Source organism: Squalius cephalus (genome assembly GCF_949319135.1).
Source record: "Squalius cephalus genome assembly, chromosome: 8".
NCBI classification, from domain to species: domain Eukaryota; kingdom Metazoa; phylum Chordata; class Actinopteri; order Cypriniformes; family Leuciscidae; genus Squalius; species Squalius cephalus.
This window is the reverse complement of record NC_137129.1, coordinates 30,290,644-30,314,289: the sequence shown is the minus strand read 5'-3', so window position 1 is coordinate 30,314,289 and position 23,646 is coordinate 30,290,644. Positions and strand designations below refer to the sequence as shown.

At 37.6% G+C, this 23,646-nt stretch overlaps 1 protein-coding gene across 1 annotated transcript; it reads left to right on the top strand.

The window, feature by feature from the left end:
- The first annotated feature begins 660 nt into the window (after nucleotides 1-660).
- Nucleotides 661-4,464, top strand: evx1 (even-skipped homeobox 1). Its single transcript, XM_079880041.1, has 3 exons — nucleotides 661-1,380; nucleotides 2,286-2,518; nucleotides 2,847-4,464. Exons 1-3 carry the CDS (start codon nucleotides 882-884, stop codon nucleotides 3,381-3,383), a joined length of 1,269 nt encoding a protein of 422 aa, XP_079736167.1. The 5' UTR covers nucleotides 661-881; the 3' UTR covers nucleotides 3,384-4,464.
- The last annotated feature ends 19,182 nt before the right edge of the window (nucleotides 4,465-23,646 follow it).

Below are 23,646 nucleotides of genomic sequence, written 5' to 3'. Positions count from 1 at the left end.
CGCGGCTCAAACAAATCTAATTAAATGTCAAATAGCCTGTTATTCTTACTCCTGGTCACGGGGGCCTGACCTTTTTGCACTTTACTTGACACCACTTTGGAAGATCGAGTTAGGGCGGGAGGAAAAGCGAAGGGAAGAGAGCGTGACTGAGATGGTGCGTTGAAGAAAGGATGGAACTTGTACACTTCAAATTACGCCACTGGCAGAGAGACAGCCCTCCTCATCTTTGGAATATTCCCATTCAGTCTGACGTCCTCCAACGCGCACTGACTGTGTTGATCGGCGAAGAACATGTGCTAATATATTCCGAAAGGCTGCCATTATGACTCCTTCCTATCCAAGTGGGCTTAAGACAGGGAGATAATAGATAGGGTTTTACCATATCTACGTTCTATCACATTATTCCAACCTTGACTGTCCTCGTTAATGGACATTAGTTTTTTTAATCCATCAAAAAGCCCTCAACCACACTTTCTTCTCTTATGTGAGAAGATTATCTGAGTTCAGTAAAACAAAAATTCCATTGATATTCTGGTTATTATATTGGGTCCACTCCACTATGATCATTTTAATTAGCCTAACACAATAATAAACACATTCAATTCAATTACTACATTTCTAAGGGAGTCAAACACTTTATTATTATGACACAATCATGAAGTGTGAACATCTTGTAATTTAAACGTGTTAAAAAAAAGGTAAAGCTGGTGCATCTTTCATGCTTCTAGTATTCGGTGATGTAGCCTTGAATTCACCTCTGTCTCTGCTAGACTACTCTCCCACTCTGTTTATTCACTCTAAATCGACGCGTGGCGTCACTGAGCCTTCTATTATGACGACTGCCCTATTAACAATGACAGCGCGTGAGGAGAGAGAGGGCAATGGTGATCCCTCCCAGAGTTCGTGCAGCACTCTCGAGCGCTCGCATCGCACAGCTCCTCGTCTGCGTTTGCTGCTCCAAACTGTTTTACCAATCTCCGAGAGATCTGGCCGTCTGCTCTCGTCTAACGGTTATGGACAGCGCTAAGGACATGCTGATGCGCGCCGAGGGTGGTCAGATTGGCACACTGTCTGCCAACACTGGCTCTAATTTGACGGAAGCTACCGGAGACACCATGCGCAAGTTACCGGACAAACAGATTAACCAGAACAGACTAAGCCCAGTGCCTTATTCGCAAAACCTAGTGGATGACGCGACAAAGGGACACCGTAGCGCAAAGTACGGAGATGTGACACTTGCTAGCAAGTCCTCCGCGCCGGACAGAGACCTGTCAGACATTCCCAACAAAGAGGCCAGCAGCTCGGATGCGGAATCAGACCTCTATGAGGAAATAGATGTCAGCTGTACCCCAGAGAGCATGGATTACCCGAGTGGACAAGGTAAAAAACAACAAAAACAACAAAAATGTTTTATAACGACTCATAGTATTCTTGTTTTATTTGCATTTATTTATTCACATTTTCTTCTCGTGTTTTTAAATTCTCGCTGAGAGAGAATACACGCGAGCATATTATCACGTTTAATCGATCTGCAGTGTAGCTCACTGCTTGTGAGCGCGTTAGATTGTCAGCGCTTGTAACGTTATTGCAAGCTTTTTGAATTAACGAGTCAATTATAAGGCCACTGTGTATCTGGGGTGTTGTCTGGGCTTTAACATGTTAAGTCATCTTCCACCAATCTCTAACAACTCGTTAACTTTTTTTTCTTTTTCATTTTTTTGTTTAAGAATGTTCTTTGTAAATACGGTTGCATTTAACTATTCAGTGTATCATAATTTGTTCTTTAAAATTCTTACGGAGTCTCTCAATTCATACTATTTCATACTATTAAACATTATTGAATGAAATAGTGCAAATATTAAGGAATGATCTTGCTGTTTTTAAGTAGGATATGCATATAATCAACAAATTAATGATTCAAATAATTTTCCTATATTATATTTCGAAATATTTCGAAAATAAATCATAATATGTTTAGAGATTTAGAGTGCATTTTGATAAAGAAAAGCTAATAAAAACATGCAGTCTTAATCTCTGAAGCTGTTATGCTTTGTTGTTGTTGTTGTTGTTGTTGTTGTTGTAGTAGTAGTTGTTGTTTGCGCTATCGTTTGTCCGAAATGATTCCGTAATATTAAAATATGGAACTGAATTCAGACTCATCTTATATTTTTTTTCTGTTATCATGCAACCAAAAATCATTAGCAAGAGATGTAGTATGAATTATTTTAATTAATGCATCCAATGCAAGGTTTCTAGTAAAATTACTAATGTTTATTTTCTGTAAGGACTGGCGATGGGCTCGCCGAACCACGGTAAAGAAGTCAGTGTGGACAACAAGATGGGCTCAGGCCCCGGTTCTCTCAACTATGCTTCTGACCAGATGCGAAGGTATCGAACAGCTTTCACGAGGGATCAGATATCACGACTGGAGAAAGAGTTTTACCGGGAAAATTACGTGTCCAGGCCACGTAGGTGCGAGTTGGCGGCTGCCCTAAATTTACCGGAAACAACAATAAAGGTATTGCATTGCGCCACCGATTCTACATTGAAAAAGGTGAACTGATTGATAAGGCTACCAACGAGCAATGAGTATAAAAACTCTGCCAAGATTGCTCCAATCAATCAATGCGGGCAATTCATCAAACAATGAGAATGGTTTAAAATTACGATAAGAAATAGCCTACAACGATCACAATTCTATATGAAATATGCATCATACCTGTTTTTTGCTTAATTATGGGAGCATTCCTCTTGGTTTATTTCTTATCCAAATTGGCTTTGCTTACATACGCTAGGCCTCAGTCATTACTATTATTTTACGCCTTCTTTGCTGCTTTTGGTTACAGGTTTGGTTTCAGAACCGTCGCATGAAGGACAAGAGACAGCGGCTGGCTATGACATGGCCGCATCCTGCCGACCCCGCCTTTTACACCTATATGATGAGCCATGCTGCAGCCACGGGCAGCCTGCCCTATCCATTCCAATCTCACCTTCCTCTACCTTACTACTCTCCACTCAGCGGTGTGACTGCAGGTTCAGCCTCTGCTACTGGGAGTCCATTCTCCAATCCTCTGCGCTCGCTGGACAGCTTTCGAGTGCTTTCGCATCCATACCCACGTCCTGAGCTACTGTGCGCCTTCAGACACCCATCACTGTACCCCAGCCCGGGTCACGGGCTTGGTCCTGGGGGAAGCCCATGCTCTTGCCTTGCCTGTCACGCTGCCAGTCAATCAAACGGGCTCCCACATAGGTCCAATAACGCAGACTTCTCGTGTTCGCCCACGACCAGGACTGAGGCCTTCCTCACGTTCTCGCCAGCAGTCATCAGCAAATCAACTTCAGTGTCTTTGGACCAGAGGGAGGAAGTGCCACTTACCAGATAAGACGACAGAAAGAGGCCATGGATTCTTCGGGTATCCGGATCAGCTTTGGGCACTTTGACAGTATTTAACAAGTCAACGCATGAACTACTCAAAGCAGCTTTCACAACACAAAAGCAATCTGCTTTAGTTAAGGTTTCGAAACTGTGGATGTTTTCCAGTTAAGAAGCTATATGTTGTGCAGAGTCTTATTTTAACACTGTCAGGTCACGGACTTTTAAATAATCTTTGGAGAAATTAGATCCTGATAACAGAGATATCATATTAACTCAAATACATTTTAAGTAGGCTACACCCTATACAAAAATGTGACAAAGGAGACAAGGAAATGTATTTGTAAAAAAATGACTGAAGGATATAGCGCAAGAATCTATGATAATTTATACTCTTTCATAACCAAATTGACCCACATGCAGTTTTTCACATTAAAACGATGTTTTTCATCTAGCTTTTTAACAAGGGGATTTGTTAACCGAGCACGGTTGGCTCATTATTCCTCCTCCACGAACACCCGGTCCCGGTAGCACACCGAAATGTGCAGATGCGAGGGAAATTAAGGAGTGATGTATTCGGAAGGGAGAAATTTTGAATGTTGAATTAATGATAATGCTGCACGCTCAGAGACTTGTCTGCCAAACCGGTAACAAGGCGCCAGGGGAGCGGATTAAGAAGCTCCATGCGAGGCTTGCTGGCTTGACGGGAGAACATGCGCTAGAGATCCATTGGACAATCAGATGCGGCAAATTGGGGCGAGCCAGAGATGTCTGTCTTCCCCGCATACCGTCAGCTGAATACCATCCCGTACCGCCTCTTCCCGGCCTTGCTGTCGGCTTCACCTTCACTCTGAGACACACAATACAATTGCCTAAATACACACACAAGTAAAATGGTAAATCCCGCATTTATAACGCTAATATTTATGGACATAATCAGATGGCATTATTTATTGATTTATTGACCATAATGTTTTTCCATTTATGTATTTTGAATTTAACTCTTGCATCAAGTTTTATTTTATGTATAGTTGCATACTCCTATTCTGCTCAGTTAGGTTGATTTCGGGTTGTGGAAAATGCGCGAAAAATGGGTCAGTAGTGTTCTGGTTAAGTTGAATTTCATAATAAACTATTTCAAACGAAAAGTGACGAGTGACTAATGTTTATTCTTAAAACGCCAAAGGTGTAATTTGAAAATCTTTTTATTAGTGATGGAACACTGTAGGTCATAAGCTACTTTCTTCCAAGATTTGTAGAATTAATTTATTTTATTCGCAAATGTATCTTTCTAGACTTTCTGAAAGACGAACAAGCGCCAAATCATTCAGATGTGAAGAATCTGAGAATGAAAATTAATGAAAACCGACAATTAAATGACAATAAAAGTAGGACAGCAGCAATCTTAAATTTGACACAAAGTATTGCTTTCAAATGACAGTTTGTCACCTTTATCTCTTATATATGGCCTCTATTTTTTCATCTGAAACACTGAAATGATCTAATAGCTTGGACATAACTGAACATCTTTATCTGAAGGAGCTGTTAAGTAGTCCCCTGCCGGGCACCGTTAGTACAAGCAATATCCCGGCGATGTTAATAGAAAGATTGGAATGGAATGTCTAGTGGAAATATTGGAATGCAGAAAGATCGATGATGGCTCCACCTTACCAATCAACTCACGTTAATTAGCTGGGTTGTCTGCGTAATTGTGGCACCTGGAGCGGCAAATTAAAGCTTTCTTGACATAATAGAGAAGGTTGGATATTGTGTCTACATCACATGTCGAACTGCCTAGCAAAAACTACAATTTTAAAAAATTAAAATATAAAAATGAGCAAAAGTGACTGCCCTGTATCAGTTTACAGAATTAAAAACAAACAGACAAACTAAAATGCATTACAATTTTCAGAATTGCAGTTATTGCATAGCTATTTAATTATTTTAAAAACAGAAAATAATAATCTTGTTTGTTTTTCAATTAACCGTGTATGGGTTATAGCATGTTCAGTCACTTTTAACTAGGCTTTATGTTTTAAAATAATTATTTGAAAATAGTTGTTTCCATTTTGCTCTTTTCATCTGATATGTTACAAACAAAAATGTCAACAATTGCTTGTGATCGCTTGCCCAAACAATTTACCTCCTCCCACACTCGAGCCCCCACCGGAACGTCCTGGTTGCGCACGTGATTGATGGCCTTATTAGAAGCAGCTCTTGTAAGTGTGACCAAGTTGATTAAAATGCATATGTTTGGAATAATACGCCATTTAAACCAGAGCAGTTAACTCAAAGTCGGATTTATGTCCGCTTGTTACATTAAATTACCAAAGGCAAAGGTAAGAAATGGCCAACGATTCAACTGACAATTAATAATAAAAGGGAAAAAATACCACATGGGGCTGATAGTTCACCAACGTCTAATAAATTTCAGCATGTTTGATAGCCTACTTAAAATGTGACATTTTATGCGCGTAACCAACGCCGGTTTACCTGCGCCAATGGGCATATGGGATAAAAAATAGGCCTAATAATAATAATAAATAAAATAAAACTTATGTCCGTTCATATAGTTATTTTCAGTCTTATACAAGTAGAATTGCTTACTTTCAGCCCTCGGAATAATTAATCTGTTCTCTGATGTAACCTCGGCGCATGTCACCTCTCTGCATATCCATCATCTTAAAAATGTAGCTAATAATGAATGAAAATAGTCAGATGATAATAGTAGGCTACACACCAACAACAGTACTACATCTATGAAAAAGAGCGTGTTGAAGATCATATGACTGTAATTGTGAGAATAAGATATGACATCTCGTTTCCTTTTTTCTGGAGCGACAATACTCTAGGCAGGGGCGGTCCCGCGCATCTGTCCGTTAGAGCGCATCTCAAGGCGGCGACTGTTTAAAAGGCTGTTTACGTTCTAATTTACAGCAGGCAGAGCAAGGCGTGAATGGACCGCTCACTGCCTAATGATGATGAATGGGGAATTAATGCACAAGTGTACGGGACAATCTGAGCCTTCATCTGGTTAAATAGGCATCCAGTGGTATTAAGAAAGTAGAGGTCACATTAAATCAATCGGGTGTGTGAAAGTCATATTCCTCTGGCGTCTATCCGCGTTATTTACGGTGTATCGAAGACAGTGCGTCCATGCTGAAGAAACAAAGCACTGTCAGTTGCGCCAAGAAAAATAAATGTCCGTTGTAATTTACTCAAAAGGGAGCAAGCATGATGAACACCGTTTTATTGTTATAGAACTGGTCTGGTTATTTAACGTATATGTTATTGAAGTGCATGTCTTTATTTATAGCATTTCTGCACAGCTTATTCTGTTTTTTTTTGTTTGTTTTTTTTGTTTTTTTTTACCAAGGTAGCCAAGTTAGGCCTGAGATTGGCTGCTTAGCATATTAAATTCCCCCCTCCCAGGTGAAGAGGGAAGCTCATGTCTCAAAAGCAGTCTTGATCACCTAACTCAAGAATCAGATTTTGTTGGTCATACGTCAAATTTGCAACCTCCATACATATCTGAGAACATTTTCCAAAAAATAATCGTATCTTTCACAGCAAGATCATTTTAATAAGATTTTTTTAGTCTTGAAGTCTTGAGGAATATTAAATGGATCTGCACCATTTACTGTAAGAAATTAGAATGGGTTGATCATTTTCCAAACCTTCTGCTTTACTCTTCTAGCCTCATTTGAAATGTGGGTTATCTTGCAATGAGATAATAGTAAAAACAAAATATTTCAGAAACATCACTGAATATTAGGCATTCAGTACTGGCTAATCAGTCCTTCAAAGAACCTTATCTTTTTATATGGATCTGTTATATTGGTAACAAAGCATTCAAACATAGGTTCACACCATTAGTTACCTTGGAGAGCTCGAGGAAAATGTTGTAGAAACACAAAGGCCAGAAGGAGTTAAACATTCTGATTAGTAATACCTGAATAAATATTATGATTTCAAACAATAGTGCTGTGGTATATGTTCACTAAGGTGAAAAACATTTGTGGCATTTCATTTAATATATTAGGTAATCATTAATCATTAATATACCAAGCATTTCTTTGTTCTTTGCTTTTGCTCTCAAGCATTAGATAAAATCATGTTGCTGAGGTGTTTTCCTGCCTTCAGAATGTAAATCCAAATCTCACTGAGCACCCAAATGATCATTTAAAACATTGGTTTTCAATCTGGGTACTCCAGCATTGCACATTTTAGATGCATACCTTAATTGACACACTTGATAGTTGAGGCTCCAAGACCCGAACTGGATGTGCCAGATGGGTGGAGATATCCAAAATGTGCAGTGCCAAGGTACTCCAGAACCAGAAGCCAAACCCTATATCTTACAACATCCTTAAATGTAAACAAGAATCAAGCAGGTAAACAAAAAAGAAAAAAAACGTATTGTTGTATGTAAAATATGTTGTAGATACTAAATGAAAGAGATCCAAATAAGACTCCAAATAATAAATAATAATAAAAGACTCCAGATAATATTTATCAAAATCTAACTGTTTGTTAGCCTCTTAGCATAATTGTTGACAGTGAGCAATATTTTTCTGGAATAAAATCTATAATGTAGATTTTGTTTTTTTTTTAACTTTGAGAAGGAGACTGTAAATCCCAATGATGATTACATAATGTTAGACTGCAGTATGTGTTTTGGTGATCTTTAAAGCTTGGAGCAAAATCATATTGGTAAAATATACACAGTCAATTAAATTATTCAGTGCTGTATTAGAACACTATTGTTCAGTGCTTTGTCCATGGCTATCAATGCACACTTAAGGATGTATGGTCAATATCACCACAGAGAGTCATAAATAATATTTAGCTATAAACCCCCGGTAGAGTTATTTCTCTCTCTCTCTCTCTCTCTCTCTCTCTCTCTCTCTCTCTCTCTCTCTCTCTCTCTCTCTCTCTCTCTCTCTCTCTCTCTCTCTCTCTCTCTCTCTCTCTCTCTCGTTCTATATAGATCTACTGTGTCCATCTCCAGTAGATGCAGTAGTAATAGTGGCTCTGTCCAGCTCTTCATTGCCTATACTGATGGATTCCCATATCAAAAGAGCAGCCGGTCGATGCCCCCACATTCTTCATTTACCAGTGAGTGAGAGAGAGACAGAGGCCAAGCAATGTGTTTAACCCGGTCAATGCTCAGAGCTGAGATGAAGCCAGAATCTCTCCTGCTGGTTAGGGTGCAAGATGGACCACTGGATCATTGGCTCTTGCTTAGTGGACATATTCCATGTGTATCTACTAACAAACAACAGTGTAGTAGGGCTGGGCGATATGTCAATATTTTTTTCCATATCATTCGATATAGATATTTATCACAATATTAATTTACCATTAATGGGGAAGGAATTGCTTTACACATATTTGTCAGACCTTGAGAATGAATGTAAACATGTAAACTTTACAGCACAGTCCACAGTATATACATTTAAATTTAAGGCCCCATGAAATCCATTTTATTTTTCCCTAAATTCTGTGTTTTCCATTATATTTTTTGGGGGGGATTCCATTTTATATGATTTAATACAAATGTATATAAACTTTAATAATTAATTAAGCTTTTAAAATGTCATCAAATGAAAATATAACAATTAATTTACAACAAAACAAAACATTGCATTTTTATTTTTTGTCAAATAAGATACTGCGCAACATCACTGTATACATTTAAAATGTATGAAAAAATATCCGGGTTGTATAATATTCCTAAGAAATAATAATAGTATTATTATTACTTTGAGAAGTATACACTGTTAAACATTTTAATGTGAAATTACAGTATATATTCTATAGGTTAATAATTGCATTACTTTCACAGTAATTTCACAGTAGGACTTTTCTTGTATCTTACTGCACTAAAAAAGTTGATTTTACTGTGATGAAACATGATTTTACTGTGTTTACTAAGAGTTTGGAAAACACACAACTCTATTTATTCTAAACAAACAGCATCATACTGTATTTCTACAGTGCATATGTACTATGAAGGTACCCAGCATGCAGTGCGGCATTAATAGATTATGCAGTGGAGTTTCTTGATTCTTGTTGGTTTTGTGCTGCTGAACTTATTTTTGCTTCTCTTTTAGCAGTTTGTGTTGTTGGTAGATTTGATAATGTTGGTTTATGTTGTATAAGTGTTTTCATTATTTGTTCAGTGTCACCATTGTTGTGTTTTGTATGTTAAGGTTTGATGTCTGTGCATCATTAGGTGATGCTTATAAGATGATGTCCTCTTTCAAAGATGAATCTCAGCAGTTTCTTCACTATTGTAAAAGATCATTTAACAGTTATGAATTTGAAAAAAGTTATTGGTAAATCTTCATGCTTAAATAATACTAAAACAAAATCTTCACATTCTTGCTAAGAATAGTTTGACTAAACTATTTCATATTCTAGTTTGTCATCCTTTTAACAAATGTTTTTTTTTTATTTGTCACATTTCTGACTTGGCTAGAACAGAAATATGAATATGAATACAGATGGCCCAAGATCCCAAGCCAATGGAACACTAATCACCTCTATGGTGACTTCAAAACAATTACAGTGGTAAAGAATAAAATTTACTACAGTGGCATGGTTAAAGACAACATTATAATTTGAAATCACAGTAAAACAAGAGCAGTGAGTTACAGCATCATTCTGCAGTTTATTCACAGCAATTTGTAAGAAAATGATCCAGCATGCATTGATTTCACAGTACATTTCTGACTACAGTAATTTATTGTAAAACAATTCTCTTTAATCCTGTAAAGTCCTTGGCATTTTTTTACAGTAAACATTTTAGTATACAGTAGTGATATATGTCTGTCATAATTAGTTGAAGTTAAACTTTTACTTTGACAGTTTGTCGTGTAAATCTTCCAGTTTTAGTTTCAGTTTCAGTGAGTATTTGACGCTTGTTTTTCTCGGTGAAAAGCTTCTGAAGTGACTCTATAAGCAGCTCTGGAGATGAAGATGTGTTCACATGAGATGGCAGACGCTGAAAACACAGTGGGCGTCACAAGTGTGAGTTTGTGTATCAGACGAATCCACACTGTTCATTCATGCAAAAGCACATATTAGCGAATTGCACTGACTGGCTTTTTTCGCGATAATTTCTGATGTGTGATAGTCTGTTTATGTGTCAAATATCCAGAGCTTATGATAGTTATTGACATAAATTTTATCGCAATCTCGATATGAGCACTTATGTAGCTTCTAAAAACAAAATCCACAAAAAGGAATTATGAGCATATGGTACATTAACATTTTTGGCTCAGGATGTAGAAGATACAAATTTGGTCCATCCACTGTGACAGTATGATGGTTAATTTCACCTTCCAAGCAGTTTATGGATGTAATGTAATTCTGGATCCAGAGGCATACCTGAGTTATGAGAAAACATTTTGTTTATCAAATGTCAAAACAATCTTATTAGATAAAAGATGGAATCAAATATATTTAAGCCATAGCTATATTTAATTTCAATCTTTATTTTTAAAAGAAAGCATACAAATAAAGAGCACAAGGTTCATATTATTTATTCACCTTGGTGACTTGGTGAATACAGAGTTGAAGAAATCTTATAGTCCAACACTGCACAAATGGAATGGTATTACGATGCTTTAAAAACTGTTATTTGGATAAGCTGGACTTGTAATTGCGCACTGGTTAAGTCATTATTAATTATGAAGACAGAAATAGTAAAACATTTTCATTTTAAAATAAACCCATTTTATTTGAGGCTCTAAGGACATTTAAAACAAAAATCATTTAGTGCCATCAACAATATAAAATCAATAGCCAAGGTCATGGTTGTCTGTTTTTTCATCTAGTAACTCCACCCCTTTCTTATGTCTCTGCACTAGTCGGCTAACACAAATAAATTGAATGGTGTGAACCCAAATATCTATTGTAACAATAGTACACTGCAAACATCCATCTGACCGGTTTTGTGTAAAGTTATAATTAGGTTTTTATTAAGGATGGTACTATTCAAGTACATCAGTTCAGTTTATAATATTCTTATGTTTTATTTATAAAATTACTTTTTTAACAACAACACAAAAATCATAGTTCAAAAAGATTATACCTTGTGATCACGATTAAGAATATGTGTAAATGTCCTATTGCTTTCACGTTCATGTACATTGGTAAGTGCCAATGCTGCTGAAGTTACTCTTCAATTTATTTTCTCACGCAGCTGCAAGCGTGAAGCACAGCTGAAGTGCGCCCAAATCATGCGATATTGTCTAAAATAATTTAATAAGCACTTTGTTTTATGGGAGTGAGTTATTGTTTTATGATGACAAAGGCAGCCAATGGCTTTGCAGTGCTCTCCAGCTCTCTCCACACCTCGTTTTATTTTACAGCACTATGCTTTATTACTCGGCAACCATGCCGCCGAGCTGCACGGCAACCATGCCAAACCCTGAGTTTTCCCATCCGTTCTGAGAAATGAGAAATCTATAGCACTGTGAAATATCAAAATAACTTGATGCATGCTGAAGAATATCAATGTATACCGTATATTGTAAAAATGTGCAGTTCAATGAATGTTCTCAAAAACAAAGCTTGTGAGTATTTATACTCTACTGGCAATTGCTAATAAAGATGAATATTTTACCTAAACTTTTAGAAAGTATGATAAGAAGTGGTGAATAGAGAAGTGTGTATGCGAGTACTGTATGCGTGTGATGCTGTAACCCTGGGAACAAGTGATGTGTTTTCATTACAGCTCTCTGGCCCTTTTACTTGTGTCCGATATGCTCCAACCCCCAACCCCCAGAAGGCAACAGGACAAGGCGCGCACACTGACAGGAGAATCATTGGCGCATGACAGGGGTGTCCTGGTTTTCCCCCTCTACACGCTGGCTGCTGTTAAAGATTCAAGACATGAGCTATATGCACTGGCTAAGCTGCTTGCTCAAGCTTTCATTAGATTAAGCTATACTTATTATAGTATATACACTTTTGTCTTCATATTCAGATGGAATCAAGCAAGAATAACAGATTTCAGCAAGCAGCATAACATTGTCATTTTCACATGGACAGCCCTGTGTCACATTGAAAACATACTGAATTGAATTGAACTGGCCTCACTCCACATGAAGTTCAAATTTCAGTTGGAATGAAAGGAAGAGGAATTTGACTAAATTGCAATTCAAATTCTACACATGTATTCTGCTAACATATTCTAATGCACCCCATGGTAAAAAAAAATAAATATGATAAAATATAATAACTAAATGCAAATTTCTAGGTGATACTCAAACAAGGATTTTAAAGTTTACCTTGACAATCTTCACTTTAAAACATACATTTTTGAATTTCTTTTTAATTGAATTCATTTTCATTCTATTCATCAAACTCGAATTGGATTTCCACATGCTGTTTGTAAAATTCAAATTCAGGAATTTAAATTTAATTTAACTGGCTTTCTTATCTCTACTAAATGGTCCAAAACCCTTCATGATACAATAGTTTTAGCAGCATTTATTCTTATAGCAGCATGACGATAACTTTCTGAAGTAAATCTTTGCCAGTTATGGCGGTGACAAGACTTATATGCCATACCTATATGCTATTTCAGTGACACTATGAAAGAATGTTCTATGATGGACATCAAGTGCACATAAAGTGTACCATTTGGGACAGGGCCTGACTTCAGTGTGTGTTACAAAACCCAAGTTCGAATGGAATAAGAATATGTTTTTTTGAAAAGGAAGAAGAATAGGAAAGAAGGGATGAAAGAAAAAGGGATGGAAGCACAGAAGGTGGATCTGAGTTTCCATCTTTAATGGACAACTTTAAAGATAACTCATTGTTTGTGTTTGAGCCACTCACTTTGAGAGTAGGAGTCAAGCACATTAAATCACGCACAAACTTCAACACACACACTGGCGTCTCTATGTTGTGACTCATTCAGAGGAAATGCACGGCTTTAAGCTCGACCAGATCAAGTATGTTGAAGATAACAGGACTCCAGTGTAACCTGTATGCGTGTTTGGTTTTTATGGTGATGTTCTGTTTGTGCTAGTTGTCTGTAGCCAAGCTGAACAAGCTCTTAACTCTGAACAGGTTAATGGAACTTTTATGGGTCTCACTTACAATCAGTTGACCTCTTGAATTTCCCTCTGTCTATTTTACTCTCTCTCTCTCTATTCTGTCTTTTTCACCTAATGGAAAATGTTGTTACAAAAACTGCAAGATCATCCCCTTTCAAATAATACATCCAGGGTCAGTTTTACAGACAGGTACACATACCACAAACTGCAAGCAGATTTACAGTTCCCTTACATGCACAAAATTCATAAATGACAGAAAGTAATACTTCGAACAATAAGGTATATGGGTATTAATGGCTGACCTCCACTTTGATGGATTTTGCAGATTTTGAAAGTGTCAACGGCATTAGATTTATCAGCGACAGCTGAAAAAAAACCTACTGAATATGAGCTCCCAACTCTCTTTCTCTCACCATTTCACTCTATTCTCATTCCCTGTTCTCTGAATGCCCTGTCCAGTACTCAGACACACACTCACTCACTCACTCACACACGCACATACACACAGGTGATAAAGGTGGGTGAGAGATAGCCTTGTAAAAGTCTTATCTCATCACAGTCACTTTTATTCATGTCCATCATCAGAGTGTCAATAGTAATCATGGACCAATCAGAAACAGTGTGATGGAGCTCCAACCATGAAAGGACACACACACACACACACACACACACACACACACACACACACACACACACACACACACACACACACACACACACACACACACACACACACATTCAAGTTAGCACACACAAGTTCAAAGTACACGTTCTCTGGAATACATTTAATATATATTAAGATTATGCTTGTCATGGCTTTGAAAATGTTAATTGAATGCAATAAGGCTGAAATGGTAACTTAGCATATAAAGTTAATGTGTGATTCGAACACATACACTTTCCTCTCCTCCATTCATAAAAGAAATCAATATGGGCTGCCTTAGGTTGTATGTCTTTCTTTCTCTCCTCCTCCTCATTCTCATTTCCCCTCGCATCCTTCTTTTCTCTTCTCTTGGAATTTATGCGCACTGATAAGTAGTAACTCCTGCACAGTAGATATGATGATGATGTGAAATAAAATACAGCCATGCTGCCTCGCTTCTCTCTATGCTGCAGACTAGACATGACTCTTAAAAAATAATAATCAATATTGATTTTTAGTGAGTGAGAGGGAATGAAAGGGGGGAATAATAGAGGAAAGCAAAGGAGAAGGATGCATGGAGAGGTAGAAAAGGAAAAATAAGTGTGCATGTTGGGGTGGTAAAGGCAGGAGGGCGAGAGAAAGAGAGAGAGAGGGTTGAATGGACTCCTCTCCATTTGAAGCTCGACAGAATCAATGAGCTTTAGAGGATAGATAGAGCCTCAATGTGCTCTGTTAAAGAGGTGTGTGTGTGTGGGTGTGTGTGTCAGTCCGCTCAGTTTGCACCATAAGTGGACCGTCATATGAAACTCATGCTGTAGGCTGAAGCAGAAGTAAAAAAAAGCCTTATTTGTAATCCTTATCCCTTATTTATGTAAGTTTATGTATGTTTTTACGTGAAATTAAGTTGCTTGTTTGCAGGGTAATCTGTTCACACTAACAACAATTTGCTCCCTAAAGCTATATCTGGTCACATGGACCACCATCATCTCAGGAGAGAATTCTGTAAACTGTATGTAAATGAGCAATAACACAATGCAAAGATTACCAATGGGAATACAGACAGTGATTCAACGCAATTCAATACAGCGACAGAGTATGAACGCCTAAACCAACAGCAGAGTGAATTTGGAATGTACAGATTTCAGAATATAAAGATTTTTGCCTTAAGTTGTGTTTTTTCAATTACAGTGTTAGACATGTTTTTTAGGTTGCAGTGCCTTTAAAACCTCTACATAAACATGCTTTTTGCATTTAAAATGAGTAACAGCCCCGCTCGAAATTTTAGCGTGGACCTTTAGGACGTTACTTGGCTGACATTCATGGAGCATTCAGGATGTTCTCGGAACGTTTAGGGGCCATATTTTATTTGGAAATTTGATGTTCCCAGAACTTTATCAGAAGATTCCCGATGATGTCAAGGACGCCGTCTGGTGACGTTCCCAGAATGTTCAGAGATGGTCACGATGTGGAGTTCATTTAAGAGTTGGGGGACGTAATTTGGCGGACCTTCAGGGAACATTCAGGACGTTCTGGGAATGTTTAGGGGACCATTACTATAGGACGTTCCATGTAGTTCTCTACACTACATTCCCATAACGTTTGCAGGACCTTTAGGGAACCAACCTGTTATTTTTTGGTTCTATTTAGGTCCTTTCATCACGTTTACTGAATATTTTCAAAACCTGTAGTAACATTACAGGAACCTTTAAAATACAAAGCAGGAATCCATCATTCCATCATTCCAACATCAACGATGAACCACTTAAAAGTAGGCCTAGATTTTAACAATTGCATCCCTTATTGTATATATATTTTTGTTCGCGTTTATTTGGTCAGATGAGCGGTCGGACTGTTTCAAAAAAGAAAAGAAAATGGAAGGGGGTGTTTGTTTATTGTGCTGTTTTTGCCTATTCAAATAAAAGCACGTAATGTGACCCTACACTGAATGTTTTACCTGTTGTTCTTTACATAGATAGTAGCCTAGCCCACTAGATTTGGTAATGATTAAATAAATCTGGATCAGGGTGATCGAAACAATGTTGTTTTGAAAAAAACTGGCACAAAAGTAATATATTACCGTTTACTATATATAGATTATAGTAAAGATTACCTGATCCTAGCTTGCAAAACATGGAATTTCCAAATCCAGATCACTCATCCAGATTAAACCTTTTTGAGAAACGATAAGAAATTTGATCGCAAAAACGATTTCGGAATAATAAACTTTGTACTTTGCAAAGTTTGCTGCTTTGGTTTTTGCAGATTCTTTTTTCATGTTTTTATGGTATACTGGACAATTCTAAGTATTTCATAACTTTTAAAGACTTTTATTGGCAAAAATATTCAATATATGCAAAGAGTCAATATTTACAGTGTTTTTGACCCTTCTTCATAACCTCTGCAATTCGCTCTGGCATGCTGGATATCAGCTTCTGGGCCAAATCCTGACCAATGCCGATCCATTCTTGCCTTATTAGTGCTCAGAGTTGGGCTTTGGCTTGTCCACTCGCCTTTTGAGGATTGACCACAGGTTCTCTATGGAATTAAGATCCGGGGAATTGCCTGGCCACGGATCCAAAATTTCAATGTAATGATCTCTGAGCTACTTCATTATTACTCTTGCCTTCTGTCAAGGTGCTCCATCATGCTGGAAAATGCACAGATCATAACCAAGGCGCTCTTGGATAGTTCGGAGAAGTTGCTCTTGCAGGACGTTTTGATACCATTCTCAAGTCATTGTGGTGGTTCTGGGAAGAACTGTGAGAGAGCCCACTCCCTTGGATGAAAAGCAACCCCACACATTGATGGTCGCAGGATGCTTCACTGTTGGACATGACTCATGCTAGTGTTCACCTTTTCTTCAATTGATTTTCCAGATGTCCCAAACACTGGATTGCTGTCCAATCCTTCTGCTTCGTGCAGAATTTCAGTCTGTCTTTAAAGTTTTTCTTGGAGAGAAGTGGCTTAGAAGTGGCTTTTTTGCTGCCCTGCTTGACACTAGGCCGTTGTCCAAAAGTCTTCGCCTCACTATGTGTGCAGATAGCGAAACCACTTGCTGCCAATACTGAGCAAGCTCTGCACTGGTTGTGACATGATGCCATAGCGGACTCTTCAGGAGGAGATGGTCCTGCTTTCTGGACTCTCTGGGACGCCCTGAAGCTTTTCTCACTGCAGTTGAACCTCTCTCCTTGAACTTCTTGATGATCCGGTAAATGGGTCTTTCGGGTGCAATAATTTGCAGCAATTTCCTAGGATGCGAGGTCATTTTGATGTAAAGCAATGATGGCTGCATGTCTTTCTTTGGTATGAATCATCACTAACACAAGAACACAAGGATTGGAAGGACTTCTTCCCTCCTTTTATAACAACCAGTCTGCTCTTATAATCCAATAAGAAAGATGGTCATTTGGTGCAAGGGCCAGAAAACAGTGAAATTTGGGTTTTTGTGATAAAGTTAATACTCTTTGCAATTATTTTACCTGATATTGAAGAAATATCTTTAATATCTGGTCTTCAATGTGGATATTGAAGAAATTCTATTGTCTGATCACAAGCCTATTATTTTCAACATAGTTCTTTCTAGTCCTTAATTAGACAGAGTCTGTAGGTCGACACATTCGCTCTTTTAACTCACTTTTGCAGCTAGAAAATTCTCATTACTTCCTCCCATCACTTATGTTATAAAGTCATCCTATCTTAATGTACATTTTGATGAGCTAGTGAGCATGTTCAATATGGTGTGTTCTAATATTCTGGATGTTGTTGCCCCTTTTAAATTGAAGAGATCAAAAAGTTGAGTACAACCTCGGCTCAATAATAAAACTCATGTTACCAGACAGAAATTCAGGAAGGTGGAAAATAAATAAACGAGTGACAGTCTCTTATGAATAACATGCCATTAAGACTGCAAAAGCAAAATGTTTTTTGGATCATATCACAAAATATCCATAGTCCCAAAATACTACTTAATCTATTTCCTGATCCTACTCCCACAGTTTGTGAAAATTGTCTCAAGTTTTTATGGATAAAATTGAAGGAATAAGATAGTGTATTTTTCTCATGTATCTCACAGTAATTTGATGTAAATTCTCCAACACTGGAAGCGCATTTTGTTCACATTGTTGTTGTTTCTCCCCACGTTTTACTGGATACACTTGACATTATTTGCCCCAGTTTATTATCAGTAATTAAACAGGTGTTTGATCAATGGAACAGTTCCATCTTATTTTAAACATGCTACACTCTTAAAAATAAAACGTTCTTTATTGCCATTGATGGTTCCATGAACAACCTTGAAGAACCTTTAACATCAATGGAACTTTTATGTTCCACAAAAGGTTCTTTATAGTGGAAAAATATTCTTTAGATTATGCAAATGTTCTTCACACTCAGAAAAATATATATAGTTATTTTAAGAACTGTTCACTGAAAGGTTCTTTGTGGAACCCAAAATTGTTCTTTGGCATCAATGTGAAAAAAACCAAAACCTTTTGGAACCTTTCTTTTTTGCAGCCACTTCTTTTTTATTCACTTTGGTACTATTTTCACAAGTAATGTGTGCATTTTCAAAACTCTACAAAAACCAAACTGATCAAACTTGTAACACAGCTAGTTATTCTTTGAAAACCTAATCTCATTCTTCACAGTTAGACATATTTTCAGTCCACATGACCATTGTTTCAAAATGATCTTCAAATGATCTTCTTTCAATTTAGTACTTTTAAAGGGGTGGTTGATTATGATTTAACTTTAGTTAGTGTGTAATGTTGCTGTTTGAGCATAAACAACATCTGCAAAGTTACAACGCTCAAAGTTAAAAGCAAAGGGAGATATTTTATTTGAAAGAATTAGCTTTTTAAGGACTACAACAAACGTCTGGTAGGAACTACACTAGCTTCCTCCCGGGTTAGTGACATCACAAACCCTAAAATTTACATAAACCCCGCCCCCGGGAACACATTAAAAGATTATCAAGGCTGCGTTTCCCGATAACGTTGTCTCTTAGCGCGCTACGAAGACTCTTAAGGTATAACTTAACTACAGGTATACCATTGCTAGGCGTGTTCCCCGAACCATTAGGAAGCTGCTTAAGATATACCTTCTTATGTGCGACGTTACCTGGTGCTGTCCGTGGCCATGGTGCTGAATTGGTTGATATCGATGGCTCCAGAATCAATTATTCTCTCGTGCAGGGGCTGCTTCACTGCATTATGTGAGAAAGCGGTGTTCTTTATAAAAGAAGCACTTCAGAAATAGTTGAAATTGCATTTATTAGGACCCTTTATGGGATATTATAAAAATTAATCCAAACTATAATAGCCTATAATAGCCTAGCCTACAAATTTTTAAATTGTATCATATATTGCTGCCATAATAACCATTTCAAATTTTTACATGCTTTCTTCTCTTTCCCATTTCAGTAATAAAAGTGTGCATCTTACGTATGGTGCTCGGCAGTGATCAAAAAGGATTTAAACAGTGGATTTTGAATCTCTTCTTGTAAATTCAGAGATGTGGATTCAGACGGCAATTAAATTACCACACAGCCTGTTTGTCAAAAAACAGTAGGTACTAATTTGGCCAGGGATTTTTACGCGGGTTGGGTGAGAAAAAACACTGATAGCCTATTATGGATTCGGACGGCACTAAAATCACCGACTTACCCCTTTAAATGTTTAAAATACCGTACGAGCCCATGAGAAACAATTAGCATCCGAATAGGCCTAGGACTTAACTGACAGTAGCCTATGCTTTCACTGGCCTTTAAAAGCGCTCTTTAATTAAATGGATAATATAATATATATAATAATATAATTAAAAATCTGACAACAATCAGTGTAATGACAATTTTATTCTTTGCATGAAAACACTTGAATTAACTGAAGCCTAACTGAACACTGTCTGGGTGTATTTAAACTTCAGAATTATATTCGTATAGACCTGCATCAGTGATAAGGTAAAGCTAAGAGTGGTTCAGACCAACCTTCCGAACGTATGGCTTACAGAAGGTATACTTAACTAAGAATGTTTCGGGAAACACGTATTAACAATAAGGTACAGCTTAAGGTGTAACTTAAGAACGACGTAGCGTTAAGGTCATAGACAGTAAAAGAAATGGACACAGCGACCAACCCCATTGGATTCAACAGAGAAAAGTGAAGTCAATCAGAAGCACTCATTTCCTGATGGCTGACCGTACTGCGCAGACTCAAACTGAGCTTGACGACGTAGATGTGACGTGAGCAACCCGTCTGTCTTCTAGTAGCTGTGCCAAGAGAAATCTGAATCATTCCCTTCCGAAACTTGCAGAGGCGGAGAGTGTGAGTGGGAGGTGTCCATGAGCTAGGAGCAGGAGCAACTTTTGCTAAGTATTCTGATGAATTATTTTGTCATTTTGCCTCCACGTCCCCCCGATTGCCCGCGAGCTTCTCCTCCTGTCCATACAGTAATCTCTCTACTGTGCGACAGAGAGTCGCGTGGTTATGACGCAATCGTTAGCCTATTTTTATAAAAACGGCTTCTACGGGGCCATAATGTAAGATACAAGGTAATGGAGCCAAAATGAATGGGAGTCAATGGATTGCTAACAGCAGGTGGGGGTCCGCTAATCAATGGCAGCGCCCGGGGAAGCTTCAATGTTTTCCGAAACATTGGCCCCCTGGTTAAGGTTTCGGGAAACGCAGCCCAAGACAGAATATGCTAATCAATGACTTGAAGATAACTAAGCTACATAAATTCATCAACAAACCATTCAGAAATGTTGTCACCTCTTCTTGAGTCTCTCCATCTTTGTCTGACTCCGGTTTGAACACAAAAGGCTAAAAGTTTTTGAAATTTTCAGTGCATGTCTGTAAGGTAAAAGGACACAAGCTGTTGAAGCTCCGCCCTTGGTGCCACAGCTCATTTGCATTTAAAGGGACAGACACAAAAATGGTGCGTTTTTGCCCACCCTCAAAAAGTGACAACTTTTTGGGGTATTTTGAGCTAAAACTTCACATACAGACTCTGGGGACATCAGAGATTTATTTTACATCTTGTGAAAAGGGCATTATACCATAGTTCATACAATATCAAACTAGGATAAATGTTTCAAATCGCCCATATAGCTTAAATAATTACAGTAATACAGGCAACACACGCCACATTATAAAATGCACTTACATTAGCTAACTTGCGTAATTGACAAAATCCATAATGTTTGTAATAGTATCCAGTGTTATCAAAAGTTCTGATGAAGGTACACTGTCAAAAAAGTGTTTTTAACTGTTTTTAAATGTTAACTGTAAAATAGTGTAAAATAAAACGCTATGGAAAAAACCTGTTAATAGGTGAACAGTATAAGTTCCCGTACTATGCAGGGGAAAAACTGTAAAAGATCTACAGCTTTCTTTTTTACAGCTTTCTTAAATGTTAAAGTATTGGTATTTTGGATAAATATCAATCTGGCTTTAGTCTGCTTTGCTCAAAATCTTGAACAACTTATTTCTGTCAATTCTGCAATTTTGCATAGACTGCTAAAATAATACAAGCTATAGTCATCAATTTTGTTTTCTTTAAGACTGTTCATAACTTTTCAGTTAAGTCAGTTACATAAAAATGTATTGGTCTAATTTGATACCAAAAAGTAAAACCGATTAACCCATACTAGTTCTTAAAGGGGTCATATAATGCCATTTTTGAACAAGCTAATATGATTCTTTAGGGTCTAAATTATAAGTTTGTAATATACTTTAATTAAAAATTCTCATTAGTATTGTAAGAAAACACTCATTTTACCTGGTCAAAAACAGCTCTGTTTTCAGCACACGTTTAAGTGCATGTGTCTTTAAATGATAATGAGCTTTGCTCACCCCGCCCCTCTGTTCTGTGCTAACACTGTTTTTAATAATAACACAATAACCATAACGCGTTGTTCATTATAAAAGTGGGATTATGAATTATATTGAGAACGTCATACATAGAAAACATGCCGTAATGTACCCTGAGTGTAAACAGCCGCATTCATCGTGAAGCGTGCAGCAAGTGATTTGCAAAGATTAATATAAATATTAATATAAAGGTTAATAAAACGTTACACTCACTTCAGTTCTTCTGGAGGTGCAGCAGGAACACGAATAGTTGGTACAGATCCTTTTTTCAGGAGCAGCTTCTTAGCAAAACCAGCTACTGACCCTCGTTTGTAAAGCAGTCTGGTGTGTGAAATGATTTGCGCAAACATGAAAGCATTGACGTTGATCGTGGGGGATATTCCCTTCGAAAACAAACTCAGCCACTGCGCCTTCAGCGGTTTGGATTTAGGAACATCAAAATGACTGCTGTGTTCCTTATTGCACCCAAGAACAGAACAATACAATCGCTTAGATGCCATTCTGCTCATAGACAGTGCTCCAGCGTATGAACAATGACGCGCGGACTATGATGATTGACAGCTCGCTCACGAGCGAGGGCGGGTCTGTGTTGAAACGCTGCTGTCAATCAACAATCGTGGAAGGGGCGTCGATTTTGTGACGTCACAAAATCGAACGGCTTGATTTGAGATGGGGGAAAACATATAAGAAGATTTAAAAAAAAAAACACTGGATGGATTTTTATCATTTTATGATGGTTGTGTACAGGCACTGCCAACACACATTTCAGTACAATCAACTTGTAAAAGTGCATGTACCATTATATGACCCCTTTAAGACACAGTCTTGAAATAATGGCTATGTTTTTATGCAACTGGTCCCGGGTGCTGGTCTAATTTTTATTATCCATCATACATCTACACACCTCTGTTCATCCAATAGCTTACAGTTGAGTGTTGCAGGACACCTCTCAAACTGAAAGGTGATCGTACCTTTTCGTGCCTGATGGTTTTACATTGCTTCTTAAAACTCATTTATTTGTCATCAGATTTGTTCATTAACAGGTGTATATCTTGTACTTTTTTTTGGACTGTTTTGTATTTTGTGTTTTAGTTTTAATGTTATTTGTTTAAACTTTGTACAGCACTTTGGCCAACAGCTGTTGTTTTTAAATGTGCTTTATTAATAAATATGACTGACTTACTGATTACTCTGCACAATAATCTAGAAGCAATGTGAATCAACACCACAAAAACTGAAGCAGTAAGCTTTGTGAAACGCAAAACTTATGTCACTGCCAATACGTTTGGCCATGGTGTAAAAGTACAGCACACTTTTTTTAATATCAAAAGATTACATGAAAAATCTGTTTTTATGATGTGACACCAGCAATCTTTTGACCCCAGTCTTTTTCTATTTCGATACTTCATTTTACTTGGATGTACATCACAATACAGAAGAATCGCCGCTACTTCCGTTATTAAGGCATGGTTCTGTTGTGACAACTTGCGCCACATCCAACTTTTCTGGATATTTGGCCATGTTTTGTGTTCTGTTCTCATGTACTTTGCTTTCACTGTCTGGTCCATCTCACCCATCTCAACCTTTCATCCAGTCAAGAGTTTGGCTCGTAGGCCTATTGTATTTACACTTCATGCACCATACATTGCAGAAACAGAAATTCTGCATCAGATATTACAAATGCAA

Bases quoted from the DNA above. Each gene is read 5' to 3' on its own strand.
- evx1 (XM_079880041.1), top strand. From the start codon at position 882: ATGGTGATCCCTCCCAGAGTTCGTGCAGCACTCTCGAGCGCTCGCATC. The intron at 1,381-2,285 runs GTAAAAAACAAC...ATTTTCTGTAAG, and splicing joins GGATTACCCGAGTGGACAAG to GACTGGCGATGGGCTCGCCG. The intron at 2,519-2,846 runs GTATTGCATTGC...TTTTGGTTACAG, and splicing joins TACCGGAAACAACAATAAAG to GTTTGGTTTCAGAACCGTCG.